The 17,792-nt window shown below is 40.0% G+C and overlaps 2 protein-coding genes across 7 annotated transcripts in view; one reads left to right on the forward strand and one right to left on the reverse strand.

Annotated features, from left to right (window-relative positions):
- Window positions 1-3,400, forward strand: part of filip1l (filamin A interacting protein 1-like) — a 380,097-nt gene extending 376,697 nt beyond the window's left edge. For 2 of the 3 annotated variants that reach the window (XM_034174527.1, XM_034174536.1), the window contains exon 6: window positions 2,610-3,400. In XM_034174527.1, the coding sequence (XP_034030418.1) occupies window positions 2,610-2,792 (183 nt within the window). In that variant the 3' untranslated portion in view covers window positions 2,793-3,400. The remainder of the gene's footprint in view (window positions 1-2,609) is intronic. The other variant, XM_034174544.1, reaches the window with a different exon arrangement.
- Window positions 3,401-6,041: 2,641 nt separating this feature from the next.
- Window positions 6,042-17,792, reverse strand: part of LOC117514207 (epithelial cell-transforming sequence 2 oncogene-like) — a 48,639-nt gene continuing 36,888 nt past the window's right edge. Inside the window, exons 16-21 of one of the 4 annotated variants that reach the window (XM_034174559.1) lie at window positions 15,399-15,472; window positions 12,198-12,354; window positions 10,515-10,580; window positions 9,939-10,027; window positions 6,327-6,499; window positions 6,042-6,243 (exon numbers count right to left, since the gene is read on the reverse strand). In XM_034174559.1, the coding sequence (XP_034030450.1) occupies window positions 6,239-6,243; window positions 6,327-6,499; window positions 9,939-10,027; window positions 10,515-10,580; window positions 12,198-12,354; window positions 15,399-15,472 (564 nt within the window). In that variant the 3' untranslated portion in view covers window positions 6,042-6,238. Of the gene's footprint in view, window positions 6,244-6,326; window positions 6,500-9,938; window positions 10,028-10,514; window positions 10,581-12,197; window positions 12,355-15,398; window positions 15,473-17,792 lie in introns of those variants that run through there. The other 3 variants (XM_034174567.1, XR_004561834.1, XR_004561835.1) reach the window with 3 other exon arrangements.

Below are 17,792 nucleotides of genomic sequence, written 5' to 3' on the forward strand. Positions count from 1 at the left end.
TCCTGTTTAGACACCGCCCCTGTATTTTTCTTTGGACTCTTTTGTATTCCTGCCCTAGCACATCGTTTTGTTGGATTGTCCGTTCACACTTGGATTATTAATTCACCATGGTCTTGCATCTAACTTCTTGTCTTCATGAAGAGTCATGAGAGAGAACAAAGTTCCACGTCTTTGGGGTCTTGCTACTTTCTGACTTAATATATGGTTGAGAATTGGATGACAACCAGTGACCTAAGGAGATGACTGGATGTCTTTGGAACTGCCACAGGATTGACACTGGGTCAAATGAAGGGGTACTTCATTAAATTTGACTAAACTGAAGAGTATCACTTGCATTATGATGGAGCATCAGCTACTACATTTTGGCCATATGACACATTTCTCCGGCTAGTGCCCAACAGGCAGGTGCCTCAGTGTTGAGGACCCCAGATACTGGAGAAAGCCAAGGGGATGCTCACATTTTGCAACAAAGTTTCAAGTCTTTGGGGTCCTGGTGATGTGTCTCCCACTGAATTGATGGATGAGTAGGCAACAGACTAATGGTTTTAAGTCCCTCATTTGAGAACAGAGGCAGATTCTTGACACAGGATTTGCTACAGATATTGCACAGGAATATGTCTCCAGAAGGCACACCCTGCTTGTACCACTTTAGTTTGTTCTTCATATGAAGTGGTCCTGGTGCTTCCTGACTTACTGTATGGTTGTGATACTTTGACACTAAAGAGTGATCTAAGGTGCCAGCTTGATGACTTGAGTGCTATGTCTCTTCAGAGGATCTTTGAGTATTGCTGGAATGACTTTGTGTCAAATGAAAGTTAATAAGGTAAACTCATCTGAGAAAAAGATTCTCTGGATATAATCCAGTATGCAAATGCCTCATTGTTGAGGACCCCAGCAGCTGGAGAAGGCCAAGGGGACTCCCACGCTTCACCTAGCTGCATTGGATAGACAGTTGCTTTTTAGACACAGGGATGGACCAGTTGACTGCTTCAGTAGTTGGCATCCAGGACTCGTGGCGGTTGAGTGGTGTGATGGATGCAGCGACATGAGGCACTACCGTGTGCTCCCAGACCTGTCAAGCTCATACTCTGATACATTAATTCAACATAAAAGTCCAATTATCTATTCAGTGAGTATGTCAGATTCAAAGGATTTTCCTTCTTGCAGATCTTCATAAGATGTGCTACTACTGTGGGAAGTTTTGCTGAAATACAAGAAGCAGTTTAGTAGGCATTTTGTTTATAACAAATGGTAAATGGACTGCATTTATATAGCGCTTTACAACAATAATACCTCACATTAACCCTGATGTCAGGCTGCTGTCATGCAAGGTGCCCACTAGTAGGGGATTAAGGACCTTAGTGATTTTCTGTTCAGGCTGGAATTTGAACCAAGGATCCTCTTGTCTCAAGCCCAACGCATTAACCACTAGACCATCATCTACCCTCCCATAACACTCATAGATAGATAATCAGACAGAGAAGGTAATTCCTGTATACCCCCCTCCCCACCCGTACATTTTAGTTTTGTGTGTATAATGAAGAAAGGAAGAGGGTGGGGGCTATTATTTCTCAGAAAGGAACAGAGATGTACTCAGTGTCACTTATTAATAATGCAGTGTCATGCACCGTAATTTCCAGAATTGCTCATATCAGTCATATCTTCTGTATAAATTATTCATGAACATAACTTTTTATCCTGAATATATTATAAATGACTACATGCATGACTATCCAAGCTGTTCCTGAGGTTACTCCTAATTGTGGAAACATCTCATCTAAGTTACTGTAAACAGGATACACTTTCCACTGTGCAAGGTCCACTCCAGAAGTGATGTATGAACACATTGACTGAGCTGTGATTGAACTGAAATGTCATTCCTCCACCCCTCACCCCCAAGTGCATGTCTTTTTTTTGGTCACAAAAAACTAACACCACCACCCATCACCCAAGCAATACACTCATAATGTCAATAAAAACAACAAAAATAGGCAATTTGTCGAAGTATGTGCAAACCTTTGCAGACACTGGATGAGTATATACAATATATTCAGTAAGACATTTTAGAAGACACATAATGAGAACAATCTTGTTTACAGGAACATTATATCATGTAACAGTGACTGTGTTGAATTTTCACTGTACGTTTGGATGTTATGCATTGCCATGGCAGTCACTTGGAGCGTTGGCTAAAAGTTCTTCTGATTCCTGTTCACAGTGGAACCTTTCAACAAGTTTCTGTTACTTAAAAAAAAATTAATTCTGTGAGACAGTACTTTATGTTATCTAAAATCCTCCAAAACAATTTTTTTTTACAAGAAATTAGAACAAAGTACAGCTGGAGTTGAAAAACCCTCCAATGGAGTTTGGAAAACTTCAGTCCATAACATATGTTTCGGTATCATCTAGTGGTCTACAAGAGTAATGCATGAAGCTCGAGTATTGCAAGTAAATTATTCTCTCCTGCTGTGCACAAAGTCCAAAAACAGAGCAGCCGCTCTTATACATACAGTCCATTTGTGATAATTCCTTACTCTGTGATGTTTTGCTCACTATTGAATTTGACATGGTTTTTACAGCATTCCCATTTTTACCTTTTTGTCCTGCAGATACCTCTAGAAGCATTCCGAAGACCAGGGCCGACAAGAATCCCCAAACCAAAGGGCTACAGCTTCCAGAAAGGGACAAACAGCACCACACCCAACCAGGGGCTCCAAACCAAGGTGCATTCTGGGAAAGAGCCACCAGGAGCCACCAGCACCAACCTAAACCTAATCAGCCGCAGACTGTGATGTCAGGGGTCATTTAGTGAATCCTTCAGTTACCTGCTATCACCATTTGGTGACAGTATCTACGTTGCAGCTAACCTTTAAATAACTTTCTTGAAGCAGGGCCTAAAATTCTGAATGATACAATCGACACAGACTGAAGTTTAGACCATTCTAATAATTGCAGCTTCAAAAAAGAAAATTGTTCCATTACGTCTAAACCATCACAGGTGCTCAGAAAACTAGAAAACACAAGTGATATTTGTGGTGAAACTGTTTACTGATACATTATAGTACAGTACAGATTTGTTTGAAGAGGTTACTGTGATTGAAATAGGTTTTAAAAGCTAAAGCGTAACACAAGAGTATTAGCTATATGGTGTTATTAATGAACATTTTATTTGAATTGTCAGTCTTTCTATTGATTAATGATATGTGCTGTGAGTAACAGACAGTACAACAATTTCATCAGTTTCTATGATTGTAGCACATACATTTTTTTAAAATAAATGGCAATAATGTAAATAAAAATGTATTACTAATATGTCATAAAGCAGCTCCTTGACTGTGATGATTTCATCGATGTAACATTTGTGATTTTTGGGTATCAATAAAGACTTTTTATATCTTGTACAATAGAATTGCCTCTAATGGAGCCACATGTATTTAAGACAATTGTATAAATTGGTAGCAATGGAGAAATAGTACAAACTAATGCACATACTGAGTCCACACACACACACACACACACACACACACACACACACACACACACACACACACACACACACACACACACACACACACACACACACACACACACACACACACACACACAAAACTGATAACAGGAGTGCACATGTCCTTTTCTGTACAATATTTCAATGAATACCAGGGGGGTCAGGTTGATACTCTCTTTATTGTTATAATATAAAACAAATTAGTGACATTTCCTCTATTTTAGCTTCCAGACATGACAACAGTTTCCTGCTTTGTGGAACACACAAAGCAAAGCAGCCCGTAAAGCATGTACACAAAGAGCAACTTGACAAAGTAGATTTTTTGAAAACTGGGTTAATTTTTGCTGAATTTCTTGCAAAAGTTGGTTCAGATTTGTGGATAAATGGAAATGGTAAATGGACTGCATTTATATACCTGCCATATGACCCTGCCCAAGGGCCGTAGTGATTTTCCAGTCAGCTGGGATTTGAACTGAAGATCCTCTGGTCTCAAGCCCAAACGCATTAACACTAGACTAGTGGTGTCCAAACTATTCCAAAAAGGGCAGAGAGGGTGCAGGTTTTCTTTGTAGCCACTGACTCCAGCAGGTGATTTCACTGATGAACTCATCCCACCTGTTCAAAGGGATGTTAATAGTTTGGAATAGTTTGGACACCACTGCACTAGACCATCACCTCCCCTGGATGGATGTGTACTGAAGTTACTATGACTTTTAGATGGTGACACAATCTTTTTAATTTTGCCTAAGTACAAAACCACAGTGGAGTTGAAATCAAGAAGTACTGACAGTGCTGACTTTTATGGAGTTTACCAAAAATACTGAATTAAGCACTGAATTAACCATTAAAGAATCACAGCCAGTAAGTAACTGTACCTGTGGGCATGAAGGCCGTAAGGGCTACAGCAATCTGGCATTTGACCCCAATGATCTTGACCTTCACCCAAATGATTGACCTCTGGCTGACCTTGACATTTGGTCCAAATCAGGTTGAAAATAAAATTCTTGACCTTAATTTTTACCAACATAAATATGATAAAGGAAATGTTGACGCTAAAAAATGTCGATATGTCCACTCATTCCATTGTTAAATTAACACCTTTGAATTGTTAATTTAACACTGGCAGTGTTAAATTAACAGCCTCAAATAATTGACTGGTATCAAGGGATCACCCAAGTACACCCTTATATTAAATATGAATGAAACTAATCAAGTGGATCTCAAGATCCACTTTATCAGCTAACGAGGGTGACAATGACAATATCTTGAATATCTCGCTGCGACCTTGAAATTGACCCAAAGGTCAAAATAATTGACTGGTATCAAGGGATTACCCAAGTACACCCTTATATTAAATATGAATGAAACTGATCAAGTGGATCTCAAGATCCACTTTATCAGCTAATGAAGGTGGCAATGACAATATCGTGAATATCACGCAGTGACCTTGAAATTGACCCCAGGATCACAGTAACTGACTCATGCCGGGTCATCACCCAAGTACACCTATATGCTAAATATGAATGAAATTGGTCAATTGGTTCTTGAGATATCGAAAGCGGACGGTTGGACAGACAGATGGACAGATGGACATTCTGGTCCCTATCCCCCCATATTTCACACCAATGGGACAAAAAGTGTTAATTTAACACTGAAAAGAGTGGATACAAGCAGAAACGTTCCAGTGTTAATTTAAGATGGGCACTGTTGCTGTGTACATCTGCAAGACATGACCTTGCCCTCAATAACTGACCTTTGACAAATTTGACCTTGTTGGGCAATTCTGAAACCCACCTAAAAACGGTGAACATCAGAGTGAAAAATCCTCATTTCGACCTTTGACTCAATGACCTTGACCTTTGGTACAACAAACCTTTTATGTACAATTCTTGGCCTGACTGTCATCCACATATGAAGTTTGCTGGAAATAAGCTAAAGGAATTGTGAGGAGCAGAGGAAGAGACAGATCAGTCAAAAGAATCATAGTCAACCAATAGTCAACCCAGTCATATTCAACCCACAGAGCTTTGGGATGAGTATGACTGTTCTCATCATCCTTCACAGTGGAAACTGACAGCCGAAATCTCTGAGATAGCTTTTAGTATCCTTCCCCTAAAGCATGATGTTGAACAATCTTTGTTTTCAGGTCATTTGAGAGTTGTTTAGAGGCTCCCATGTTGCCACTCATTAGAAGAGATGCAAAGAGGGGAAACATTTGCAAATGGCCACCTTAAATACCCTTTCTCATGATTGGATTCACCTGTGTAAGGAGGTCAAGGGTCAATGAGCTTACCAAACCAATTTTGTGTTCCAATAATTAGTGCTAAATGTATTTAAATCGATAAAATGACAAGGGTGCCCAAATTTATGCACCTGCCAATTTTGTTTAAATAATTATTGCACACTTTCTGTAAATACTAGAAACTTCATTTCACTTCTCAAATATCAGTGTGCTCATCTGCTATATGATATATTTAACTGAAATTTCTGATCCAGACAACCAATGATTTATAAAGGAAAAATCATGAAATTATCAGGGGTGCCCAAACTTTGCTACAAACTGTATCAGGATTCAAACCTTCTGGTCCATAATGTCTGTGTTGTCAGTTTGAGCCGCCAACAGCCAGCATGTATGGCTGATCGCAGCACTAACACAAGCACTCTCTCTCCTCACCTCTTTTCTGTGGCACAAACCCACGAACAAAAGGACTTCCAGGACAAAGGCATGGCTCAATCTGCAGAGAGACACAAGACATCAGCTCATGGTTCATCTGTGGCTTCCCAGTGATTTGGTGCAATATGTAGTGTGGGTCCTCACAGCGTGAGTGTGTGACCTCTCTGACAGTCAGCCCACTGAGTGCCGCAGATGCCAGGAAAGAGTGTGTGCTCTGCTGAGCCAGCGTGAACGGTACATGACGGACACTTCGCCGCGTCAACACCAAAACATCAGTAAACAGGAACAAACCCACGTCAGACACATGCTCGTACATCCTAATTATACAAACACACAAGGAAAGATAACAGCAATCATAATAATTAATTTAGCATTAAATAAGAAAGTTTCTGTGTAGGCTCTCAGTTGTCCAGGTGGTTTCCATAGTAGAGAAGCTTGAATCTTCGACTGGACTGGGTTGCTTGACGTACGTTTCGCTTCAAATCACAGAAGCTTCCTCAGCTAAAATTCTTGCTCTGGTAGTCTGACTTCTGTCTTGACTCTTGTAGAGAAGAATAAACCAGAAGCCAACAAAAGCTGGAGTTTTTTAACCTAACCAGACCCCACCTACCGAGAGGCTGACTGCTATAGGCTAGTGACTAAACAATAGCTCTAATTAGCACCTTAAATTAGAAACTGTGTTAATGGCAAACAGTGGGCCCAGCGCTAATGGGCCCAAATAACATTGCCTTGGACCCCAGACAGTTTTGCAAAATAACAATTTAAGAAATATTGTAACATTGTATTACTGTTATAAAATATATATATAGCTCAACTACAATGTGTGGTTTTATGACAAATCATATCAATGAAATTTCCAAGAAAGATGTTGCTGGTGTTAGGAACAATCAGCTTCTCTGTTGAAGGCCAGCTGCCCCACAGTGAATCCAGAAAGTCACACAACTTCACTTTTTTCCACAATTTGTTATGTTACAGCCTTATTCCAAAATGGATGAGATTAATTTTTTTACTCACAATTCTACAGACAATACCCCATAATGACAATGTGAAAAAAAGTTTTTGAGAATTTGCAAATTTGTCAAGAATAAAAAACTAAGACATCACATGTACATAAGTATTCACAGCCTTTGCCACAAAGCTCAGAATTGAGCTCAGGTGCATTCTGTTTCCACTGATCATCCTTGAGATGTTTCCACAGCTTAACTTGAGTCCGCTTGTAGACATGATTTGGAAAGACACACACCTGTCTGCATACAAGGTCCCACAGTTGACAGTGCATGTCGGAGCACAAACCAAGCATGAGGTCAAAGGCAAATTGTCTGCAGACCTCCGAGACAGGACTGTTTCAAGGCACAATTCTGGGGAAGGGTACAGAAACATTTCTGCTGCTTTGAAGGTCCCAATAAGCACAGCTGCTTTCATTATCTGTAAATATAAGAAGTTCAGATCCACCAGGACTCTTCCTAGAGCTGGCCGCCTGTCTAAACTGAGCAATAATAGAAGGGCCTCAGTCAGGGAGGTGACAAAGAACCCAATGGTCCAGCATTCCTTAAAACAGGAACTTAAACCTAAAAGCAAAAGCATACTGATCCGTATTTGTGCTGAATCATTGTCCCATGGTCATTTGAGATCAGTTCAGTCATTCGAGTTTAGACAGACAACGCCACCAATGTATGACAATAATTGATGTTTTATATGAATTATTGTAAAATTTCACAGATGAGATGGCTGGCGAATAGCGACACTGCAAAGAGTGATTTCAAATCTGTACAGAGTGAAGTTTTTTGAGATGCCATCATTTGTGTAAAAATGAAACAAACTTAAAGTGAACAAAATATTGAAGGCGGTCTGGCTCGACACGTCGCATGACATAAAAAACGTGCTGCTCAGTAAATTCATTACAAAGCATAATCCAACTTGAAAACATTTACTGAAAAAAGTTTATACTTACACTTTGTCTCACAGTAACAGAGTGTCTGATGGCAGCTCTCTGCTGCTCACAGATTGCAGCTACTGTACAAGATTTGAAGAATTTTCAAAAACTGAGCTTGTACAGAATCATGATGTTGAAACAGAGGTGTGATTTCTGTTTACCATGACACTCCTAGGGTTTTGTCATTACCCATATTGGTGCATAGCAATATGATGCTTGCACAGCCTGGAAGAGTTCTATTTTGAGTTTCTTTCTACATGGAATCACATTTTCAACAGTAATATTTCAGAGATTTCAGGAACATACCTATCCAAAGATTACTGAAGCTGAGGGGACTGTCAGTCAAGCAAATTGCAACTGTCAGTAATTTTTAAACAGTGCGTCTTTACTCAAATACGCAAGGAACACAAATAACTTGGAGTAAAGAGCACACTGCTAAATCAGAACTCTTCCAACAATTCCACGTGCATCCACTATTACCTATTTAACCTCTGCGTTGTGTATATGCTGATGTACTCACACTATTCACGCACTCCACTTTCGGGATGCAAACTCACAATCTCCGGCATGGGATGCAGGTGCTCTAACCAGGATGCCAAAACCCATGGGCTCTGGTGTCCGTGACCAGAGCATCTTTTGACAGTGGAAAGTGAGGTTTACTGACTACCATATGCACAGTGAGTCCTGCTGGCCTCTGTCACATATATTGTGTTTGGAAAACACAAGATACTTTTACCTACAGCAAGAGGTTATGAATTCATCCATGTGTGTTGGTTGGTTTGTCACCAGCATTATCCCAAAATTCCGATGGTGGAGGACTAGGGAAAAGCCAGGGGCAGGCACAAGATACATTTGTCACTTTCATCAATTGTAGAAGAAAAAAAACTTAAAACAGGTCCACGTTAGCCATAAGTAACAAGGTAAGTTTTCAAATACAGTTTAAGTCATTTTTATTCAGTCAGTTAGGTGAAGAGGAACTCAACCCTTTTATTTGTTATTAATGTGAATTTTAGTTAAAATGTTTAGCCTATCTTCTAGTCCATTGTTTTTCTCGTCCTGATTTCGGTGCTAGATTTGTTGTTGTGTGTACATATCTACAGGTATACAGTTGGTATTTACGTTAATTATTAAGATCTTATTGTCTTCTTTATAATTAGCACTTGTTTAATTGGTATCCCAGTGCAAGCATACTCTCTCTCGCTCTCTCCATATATATATATATATATATATTATAAAATTATATAATTATACATTTATTGTTATTTACATGAATTATAAAGATCCGACTGCCTTATTTACAATTTGTACATGTTCAGTTTATGTAGACAGGTGTGTGCCTTTCCAAATCATGTCCAATTAACTGAATTTAGCCCAGGTGGACTCCAATTACACTGTAGAAACATCTCAAGTTTTAGTGATTAGTGGAAACAGGATGCACCTGATCTTAATTTTGTGCTTAATGGCAAAGTCTGTGAATACTTATGCACATGTGATTTCTTAGTTTTGTTTTGTTTTTTTTAATAGATTTGCAAAAATCTCAAAATAAAAAAACTTTTTTTTCATACTGTCATTATGGGGTATTGTGTGTAAGATTTTGAGCAAAAAAAATATTTCAGTCATTTTGGAAAAAGGCTGCAACATAACAAAATGTGGAAAAAGAGAAGCATAACAATTACTTTCTGGATGCACTGTATTTCAAACTTTGATTTCTCTGTTTTGCAGGATTTCTCTGTTTTGCAGGAAATCTTTCATTCAAGCTCTGCTGATGATGTTGATACAAAAACCAACTGTGAGTAGGTAAAAATTTCTCAAGTACAACTAACCTGAGTGACTCTGGAATACTTTCGTCTGGGGTCCTCATCAAAGCAGCATCCTGAGTGAAAATCAGCTGCCTACTTCCTTCACTGAGGTTCTGCACATGCACAACCAGAGAATTTTCCAGGAATTACCATGACTGTAAGTATATCCCAATTCATACTCAACATAGTTATCCATCTGACAAGCGGGCCTGAAAACAAGGCAAACCTTGTTAGCTGCAGCCATGGTTAGTGTCAACTGCTAAATGACAGCATAAACCATTGGTGATTGCATGTGCTAATGCTCATGCTGGCTGCTAACACTTGACCACATGTGTTAACGCTGAATGTAGTTAGCATTTTATTTAAGAGCCAAAGATGGCAAGTCAAAGTAACTATGTCCAGTATGAACTGTGCCACACGCCACATCAGGAATTGTAGCATTTCCAAGAAATATGAATATAATGTAATTTCTGTCACAACACATGGTATATTAAAACATAGGAGAAACTCGAATAAAAACAGTGACAGTGAGAAAAAGGGGAAAGGGTGGTGGTAACAAAACTGGATGATATATGGGGAGATTTTGTGTTGTGTTTTTACCGGACAGCCTCGGATCAGCTGCTGGGTTTCCTCCAAAAGTTTGTCTCTCTCCGAGTTACGCTTTAACTGAAACACAACACAGTGTTCATATGCAGCTTTGCACCTTCAATATGCAGCAAAGCAGAGCTCATAAGCACTGCAAATTATTTGGTTCTTACCAAGAAAAAAACCCAACAACTTTGATTTAGAAGTGTTCGATAATTTATCTTGTTTTGTTAATTTCTTATTTTAAGCGTTCAACATGCTTATTTCTAGATTTAATAAGTCCTTTCGGCTACTCCCTTGTCCGCACTCGGGGTCGCCACAGCAAATCCAAGGTGGATCTGCATGTTGAATTGGCACAGGTTTTTACGGCGGATGCCCTTCCTGACACAACTAAACATTACATGGAGAAATGTGGCAGGGGTAGGATTTGAACCCGGGACCTTCTGCACTGAAACCAAGCGCATTAACCACTTGGCCACCACCCCTGCTCTAGATTTAACAATGTTAATTCAAGAATCTTGTCAAGCGAAATTTTCTTGCTGCATGCTTAGATAATTTCACTTGTTTTGAGTACCTTTTCCCTCAGATTTAGGATTTTTATCTTGTTTTTAGACACCCCTTTTTTTGCAAGTATTTTGGCCATGAAGGATCCACCTGATGTATCCTTTGTTTTTGGGGGAAAGAAGGCTGTGAATGCTGGCCACTACACAAGCAGCCGTCGAAATAGGAATGGCCTAGTCGTGATATTTATGACCACTAAATTGAGACACAGCCTATATATACTAGACAAAGAGTGAGTTTCTCAGTTGTCTGACAAAAGAAGCTTGAACATGTCACTATCTTTAAGTCCTAACCATAGGCTGAACCAGCAAAGCTAACAGACAAACCTCGTTTTTGGTGTTTATTGAATTATATTTTTGGGGACTGCGTGGTGGTTCCCATAACAACTTGCTTTGTGTGGGTAAGAAACGTTATGAGATGCTTATTTTCTCAGTAATCATGCATTAAATGATAATAGATTAGGAATAACGGATTAGGCTACTGATAGCATACAACATTAAATAAGAGGAGAATTTCACTTAGCATGAGCAGCTACTGTAGAACGGATGTCATGGATGATCCGTTAAGACATTTCGCCTCACTGCAAGCCATATTATTCCTGATATTTGTGATAAAATGCTCTAAACAACAGACACAGCCCTCCACAACAGCTAGCAGCTGCTGCTCGCGGACTTTGTTATGGACGTTATGACAGTCAAAACTTGACGCAACAGCTGTCACTCAAACTGACCTTGCCTCTAACTATGCATGACTTTGTAGCTTAAAATATATTAGACTAAGAAGTTTGAAAAAATTCATGCTCTACCTAGAGAAACTACCTACAGAGACCAAAACCATTTTTTTGTAGCACGCTGTAAACATGTTTATTTCTGCTTCAAAGTTGGACATTTTAACATGCTTTTAGAGCCAGGTTCAAGCAGCCAGTCAAGGAAGTACAACCTTTTCTTCTTCTGGGTGGGCTTCATCTGAGACCACCAAAGCTTACTGCTTGGTGACATCAGCCATGCAATGGGAATGTCACTTGACTCAGAATCCACCAATCAAATGATAGTGATATATTTAGCTATCGTATAAGACTGCACATTCAAACCTGTGTAACACCACTGTGAGATCACTGACTGTGTGTAGCTTTTGTACCTTGTATATGAATTCTCTGTGTTGCAGCAGTGTGCTGAGGGCGGAGCACAGGTGGGTGTGGTCAGGGTGGCCAGGGTGTGTGTGTAATGACAGCGCCTGCAGCAAAGTCACATACTCCTCGATCCTCCACACTGGACTCAGTAGCAATTCCTGCAGGCTGCATAAACAAAGTCAGATCAAGCCTGAGACCTCACTTTAGCAGTTATACTGCAATACTGCGGAACAAGTGGATCTCTGGCACAGGGGATGAATTGATGATCTGAAAGAACAGCAGGAATGTCTACAACCCCAATTCCAATGAAGTTGGGATGTTGTGTAAAATGTAAATAAAAACAGAATACAATGATTTGTAAATCCTCTTCAACCTATATTCAGTTTAATACACCACAAAGACAAGATATTTAATGTTCAAACTAATAAACTTTATTGTTTTTGTGCAAATATTTGCTCATTTTGAAATGGATGCCTGGAACACATTGCAAAAAAGTTGGGACAGTGGTATGTTTACCACTGTGTTACATCACTTTCCTTCTAACAACACTCAATAATTGTTTGGGAACTGAGGACACTAATTGCTGAAGCTTTGTAGGTGGAATTCTTTCCCATTCTTGCTTGATGTACGACTTCAGTTGTTCAACAGTCCGGGGTCTCTGTTGTCGTATTCTGCATTTCGTAATGAGCCTACACATTTTCAATGGGCAACAGGTTTGGACTGCAGGCAGGTCTCATAGCCACGCTCTTTTACTACGAAGCCACACTGTTGTGACATGTGAAGAATGTGGCTTGGCATTGTCTTGCTGAAATAAGCAGGGACGTCCCTGAAAAAGACATTTCTTGGATGGCAGCATGTGTTGCTCCAAATCCTGGATGTACTTTTCAGCATTGATGGTGCCATCACAGATGTGTAAGTTGCCCATGCCATGGGCACTAACACACCCCCATACCATCACAGATGCTGGCTTTCGAACTTTGTGCTGGTAACAATCTGGATGGTCTTTTTCGTCTTTTGTCCGGAGGACACAATGTCCATGAATTCCAAAAGCAATTTGAAATGTGGACTCATCGGACCACAGCACACTTTTCCACTTTGTGTCTGTCCATTTCAAATGAGCTTGGGCGCAGAAAAGGTGGTGGCGTTTCTGGATGTTGCTGATGTATGGCTTTCACTTTGCATGGTAGAGTTTTAACTTGCACTTCTAGATGTAGTGACAAACTGTAACTGACAATGGTTTTCTGAAGTGTTCCTGAGCCCACGCGGTAAGATCCTTTACATAATGATGTCAGTTTTTAATGCAGTGCCGCCAGAGGGATCAAAGGTCACGGGCATTCAATGTTGGTTTTCGGCCTTGCTGCTTACGTGTAGAAAGTTCTCCAGATTCTCTGAATCTTCTGATTATATTATGGACTGTAGATGACGGAATCCCTAAATTCCTTGCAACTGAACATTGAAAAACATTGTTGTTAAACTGTTGGAGTATATTTTGAAGCAGTTGTTCACAAAGTGGTGATCCTCACCCCATCTTTGCTTGTGAATGGCTGAGCCTTTTTGGGATGCTTCTTTAATACCCAGTCATGACACTCACCTGTTTCCAATTAACCTGTTCACCTGTGGAATGTTCCAAACAGGTGTTCTTTGAGCATTCATCAACATTCCCAGTCTTTTCTTTCCCCTGTCCCAGTTTTTTTTAAATGTGTTGCAGGCATCCATTTCAAAATGAGCAAATATTTGCACAAAAACAAAAAAGGTCTATCAGTTTGAACAATAAATATCTTGTCTTTGTGGTGTATTCAATTAAATATACGTTGAAGAGGATTTGCAAATCACTGTATTGTGTTTTTATTTGCATTTCACACAATGTCCAAACTTCATTGGAATTAGGGTTGCACATAAGGTTACCAGGACAAGACCCTGCATCTGTTGTGTTCCAGTCTATCCAACTGTAAGTGTGTACTGGCCTTAGCTGGGGAATAACCTGCAATGAGCGTGTGTCGCATCTGTAGATTCTCATCTGCTTCCCACTACAGAAACCATAGATAAGCACCAGCCCAGTGAGCGCTGTCTCAGTCCCCTCAACTATAAATGGATACGAGCTTTGACTGATCATAGTGGCAGAGTCTCATCTGCAACATGTTACAGTACCTGGAGATAAGCACCGGCACAATGGGCCTTGGGAACTATATCGGCCTTAGTACAATATGACAGAAAGATGAAAGCTGCCTGGCAGTTATCACATTTCCAGGCCTGTATCGTATAGCTATTTACAGCAACTATTTTGAAATTTACACAATGCATTTCACAACTGATTTGACTGATTTAACATCTATGTGGATGAATCTGCATCTTTCACATTCACACATATAGAGTATGTAAAATATATTTATACACTTCCTTAAACTGCTGACATAGTCCAACAGTTACTAATTACCTGCTACAAATGTAACTAAAGTAATGAATGTGATGTAAGGGCCCCGTCACACAAGAGCATGAATGCTGTACAAATCACACGAATTGGGAAAAAAAAACAAAGAAACAAAACTAAACAGAATTCCAGCTGCATTCGTACGGGACAGACATTCGTACAGCCCCCCCACACACACACACACAAAAAAAAGCAGATTTGCATGATTCATGCTGTGAGCCATTTGAGCATAACAATAGGAAACAGAATGTCACTTTTTGACCTCTTAAAACAGCTCAAGGTTAGCCATCTTTGAACTTGTCCAAGGTCTGTGTCCCAAGAATGTTCCCTGTGAATGTGAAGACCCTGGTAGTAATAGGACTGAGCCCAGACAGAAGGACAGACTGACGCAATGCCTTTGCAATACCAAATGGTCATATTTTGGCCTTGGGTAAAAATGCAGTGCCAACGTGCATGGGCACATATAACATATATGCAGTACATGTAGTGGAGTGCAGGTACGTTTTTTTGGTAGTAATTATCACATTACATGTAATCTGTTACTTCTGAACCCTGCTTGCTGACACAGACTGACAGTCATCAAAACCAAGCAATAATTTCATGTTTCCACCTTTAGCAACAGGCGTCTATAAAACAAAATGGACCAAAACATGCAACACAGAATCCTCTTATTCTTTGTATCTTTAAAACTTAGTCTGGCAGTGATGAAAACTAAAGAAATCAAAAACCCACATTCCCTCACATGCATCTGTGAGTATGTGTGCACCAATGTGCAGTTTACCTCAACATGTGTGTTGCAAGAGTCCTGTCCACTTGCTTCAGGAACGCTCGAAATGCAGGTTTGCCCTCCCTGCACTGAAAGAACACACAAAAAACACAGATTCTTTTAATCCAGACCGCAGAGTGAGTACAAAGTTCTTTATTCAGAGTGCAGGGCCAGGCAAAGGTCAAAACACAGAGTAATCAGTCCAACAAACAACCAGTCCCAATCCTACCAGGCTGCTCAAGGAAGCCCTACCATTATTTAATGCTTCGATCTTAAATATGATCAATCTATCTTTGTTAGTTGGCTATGTACCACAGGCTTTTAAGGTGGCAGTAATTAAACCATTACTTAAAAAGCCATCACTTGACCAAGCTATCTTAGCTAATTATAGGCCAATCTCCAACCTTCCTTTTCTCTCAAAAATTCTTGAAAGGGTAGTTGTAAAACAGCTAACTGATCATCTGCAGAGGAATGGTCTATTTGAAGAGTTTCAGTCAGGTTTTAGAATTCATCATAGTACAGAAACAGCATTAGTGAAGGTTACAAATGATCTTCTTATGGCCTCGGACAGTGGACTCATCTCTGTGCTTGTTCTGTTAGACCTCAGTGCTGCTTTTGATACTGTTGACCATAAAATTTTATTACAGAGATTAGAGCATGCCATAGGTATTAAAGGCACTGCACTGCGGTGGTTTGAATCATATTTGTCTAATAGATTACAATGTGTTCATGTAAATGGGGAATCTTCTTCACAGACTAAAGTTAATTATGGAGTTCCACAAGGTTCTGTGCTAGGACCAATTTTATTCACTTTATACATGCTTCCCTTAGGTAGTATTATTAGACGGTATTGCTTTAAATTTTCATTGTTACGCAGATGATACCCAGCTTTATCTATCCATGAAGCCAGAGGACACACACCAATTAGCTAAACTGCAGGATTGTCTTACAGACATAAAGACATGGATGACCTCTAATTTCCTGCTTTTAAACTCAGATAAAACTGAAGTTATTGTACTTGGCCCCACAAATCTTAGAAACATGGTGTCTAACCAGATCCTTACTCTGGATGGCATCACCCTGACCTCTAGTAATACTGTGAGAAATCTTGGAGTCATTTTTGATCAGGATATGTCATTCAAAGCGCATATTAAACAAATATGTAGGACTGCTTTTTTGCATTTACGCAATATCTCTAAAATCAGAAAGGTCTTGTCTCAGAATGATGCTGAAAAACTAATTCATGCATTTATTTCCTCTAGGCTGGACTATTGTAATTCATTATTATCAGGTTGTCCTAAAAGTTCCCTAAAAAGCCTTCAGTTAATTCAAAATGCTGCAGCTAGAGTACTGACGGGGACTAGAAGGAGAGAGCATATCTCACCCATATTGGCCTCTCTTCATTGGCTTCCTGTTAATTCTAGAATAGAATTTAAAATTCTTCTTCTTACTTATAAGGTTTTGAATAATCAGGTCCCATCTTATCTTAGGGACCTCATAGTACCATATCACCCCAATAGAGCGCTTCGCTCTCAGACTGCAGGCTTACTTGTAGTTCCTAGGGTTTGTAAGAGTAGAATGGGAGGCAGAGCCTTCAGCTTTCAGGCTCCTCTCCTGTGGAACCAGCTCCCAATTCAGATCAGGGAGACAGACACCCTCTCTACTTTTAAGATTAGGCTTAAAACTTTCCTTTTTGCTAAAGCTTATAGTTAGGGCTGGATCAGGTGACCCTGAACCATCCCTTAGTTATGCTGCTATAGACGTAGACTGCTGGGGGGTTCCCATGATGCACTGTTTCTTTCTCTTTTTGCTCTGTATGCACCACTCTGCATTTAATCATTAGTGATCGATCTCTGCTCCCCTCCACAGCATGTCTTTTTCCTGGTTCTCTCCCTCAGCCCCAACCAGTCCCAGCAGAAGACTGCCCCTCCCTGAGCCTGGTTCTGCTGGAGGTTTCTTCCTGTTAAAAGGGAGTTTTTCCTTCCCACTGTAGCCAAGTGCTTGCTCACAGGGGGTCGTTTTGACCGTTGGGGTTTTACATAATTATTGTATGGCCTTGCCTTACAATATAAAGCGCCTTGGGGCAACTGTTTGTTGTGATTTGGCGCTATATAAAAAAATTGATTGATTGATTGATGTTGTATGTGACTAAAGCACCGAGGCTTGTGTCAAACTGGGGGCATGTTCAAATGAAGCTTCATTTTGAGGATTGTATCAGTTTTCAGATTATCACTTGACCAAAGACAGTGGCATCACTTTGGTGGAATTATGTGATATGACATCAGGAAACCTCCCTGTTTCTGTCACCAGTTTTCGTGACTTGAGTCCTGTCAGTTGAATCGACATCTTTCTGGAAGTGGAGCCACACAGAAAGACAGAATTCTGTGTCTTGCAAAATTCTGAGTCAAT

This window comes from Thalassophryne amazonica, chromosome 1, assembly GCF_902500255.1.
Source record: "Thalassophryne amazonica chromosome 1, fThaAma1.1, whole genome shotgun sequence".
NCBI classification, from domain to species: Eukaryota; Metazoa; Chordata; class Actinopteri; order Batrachoidiformes; family Batrachoididae; genus Thalassophryne; species Thalassophryne amazonica.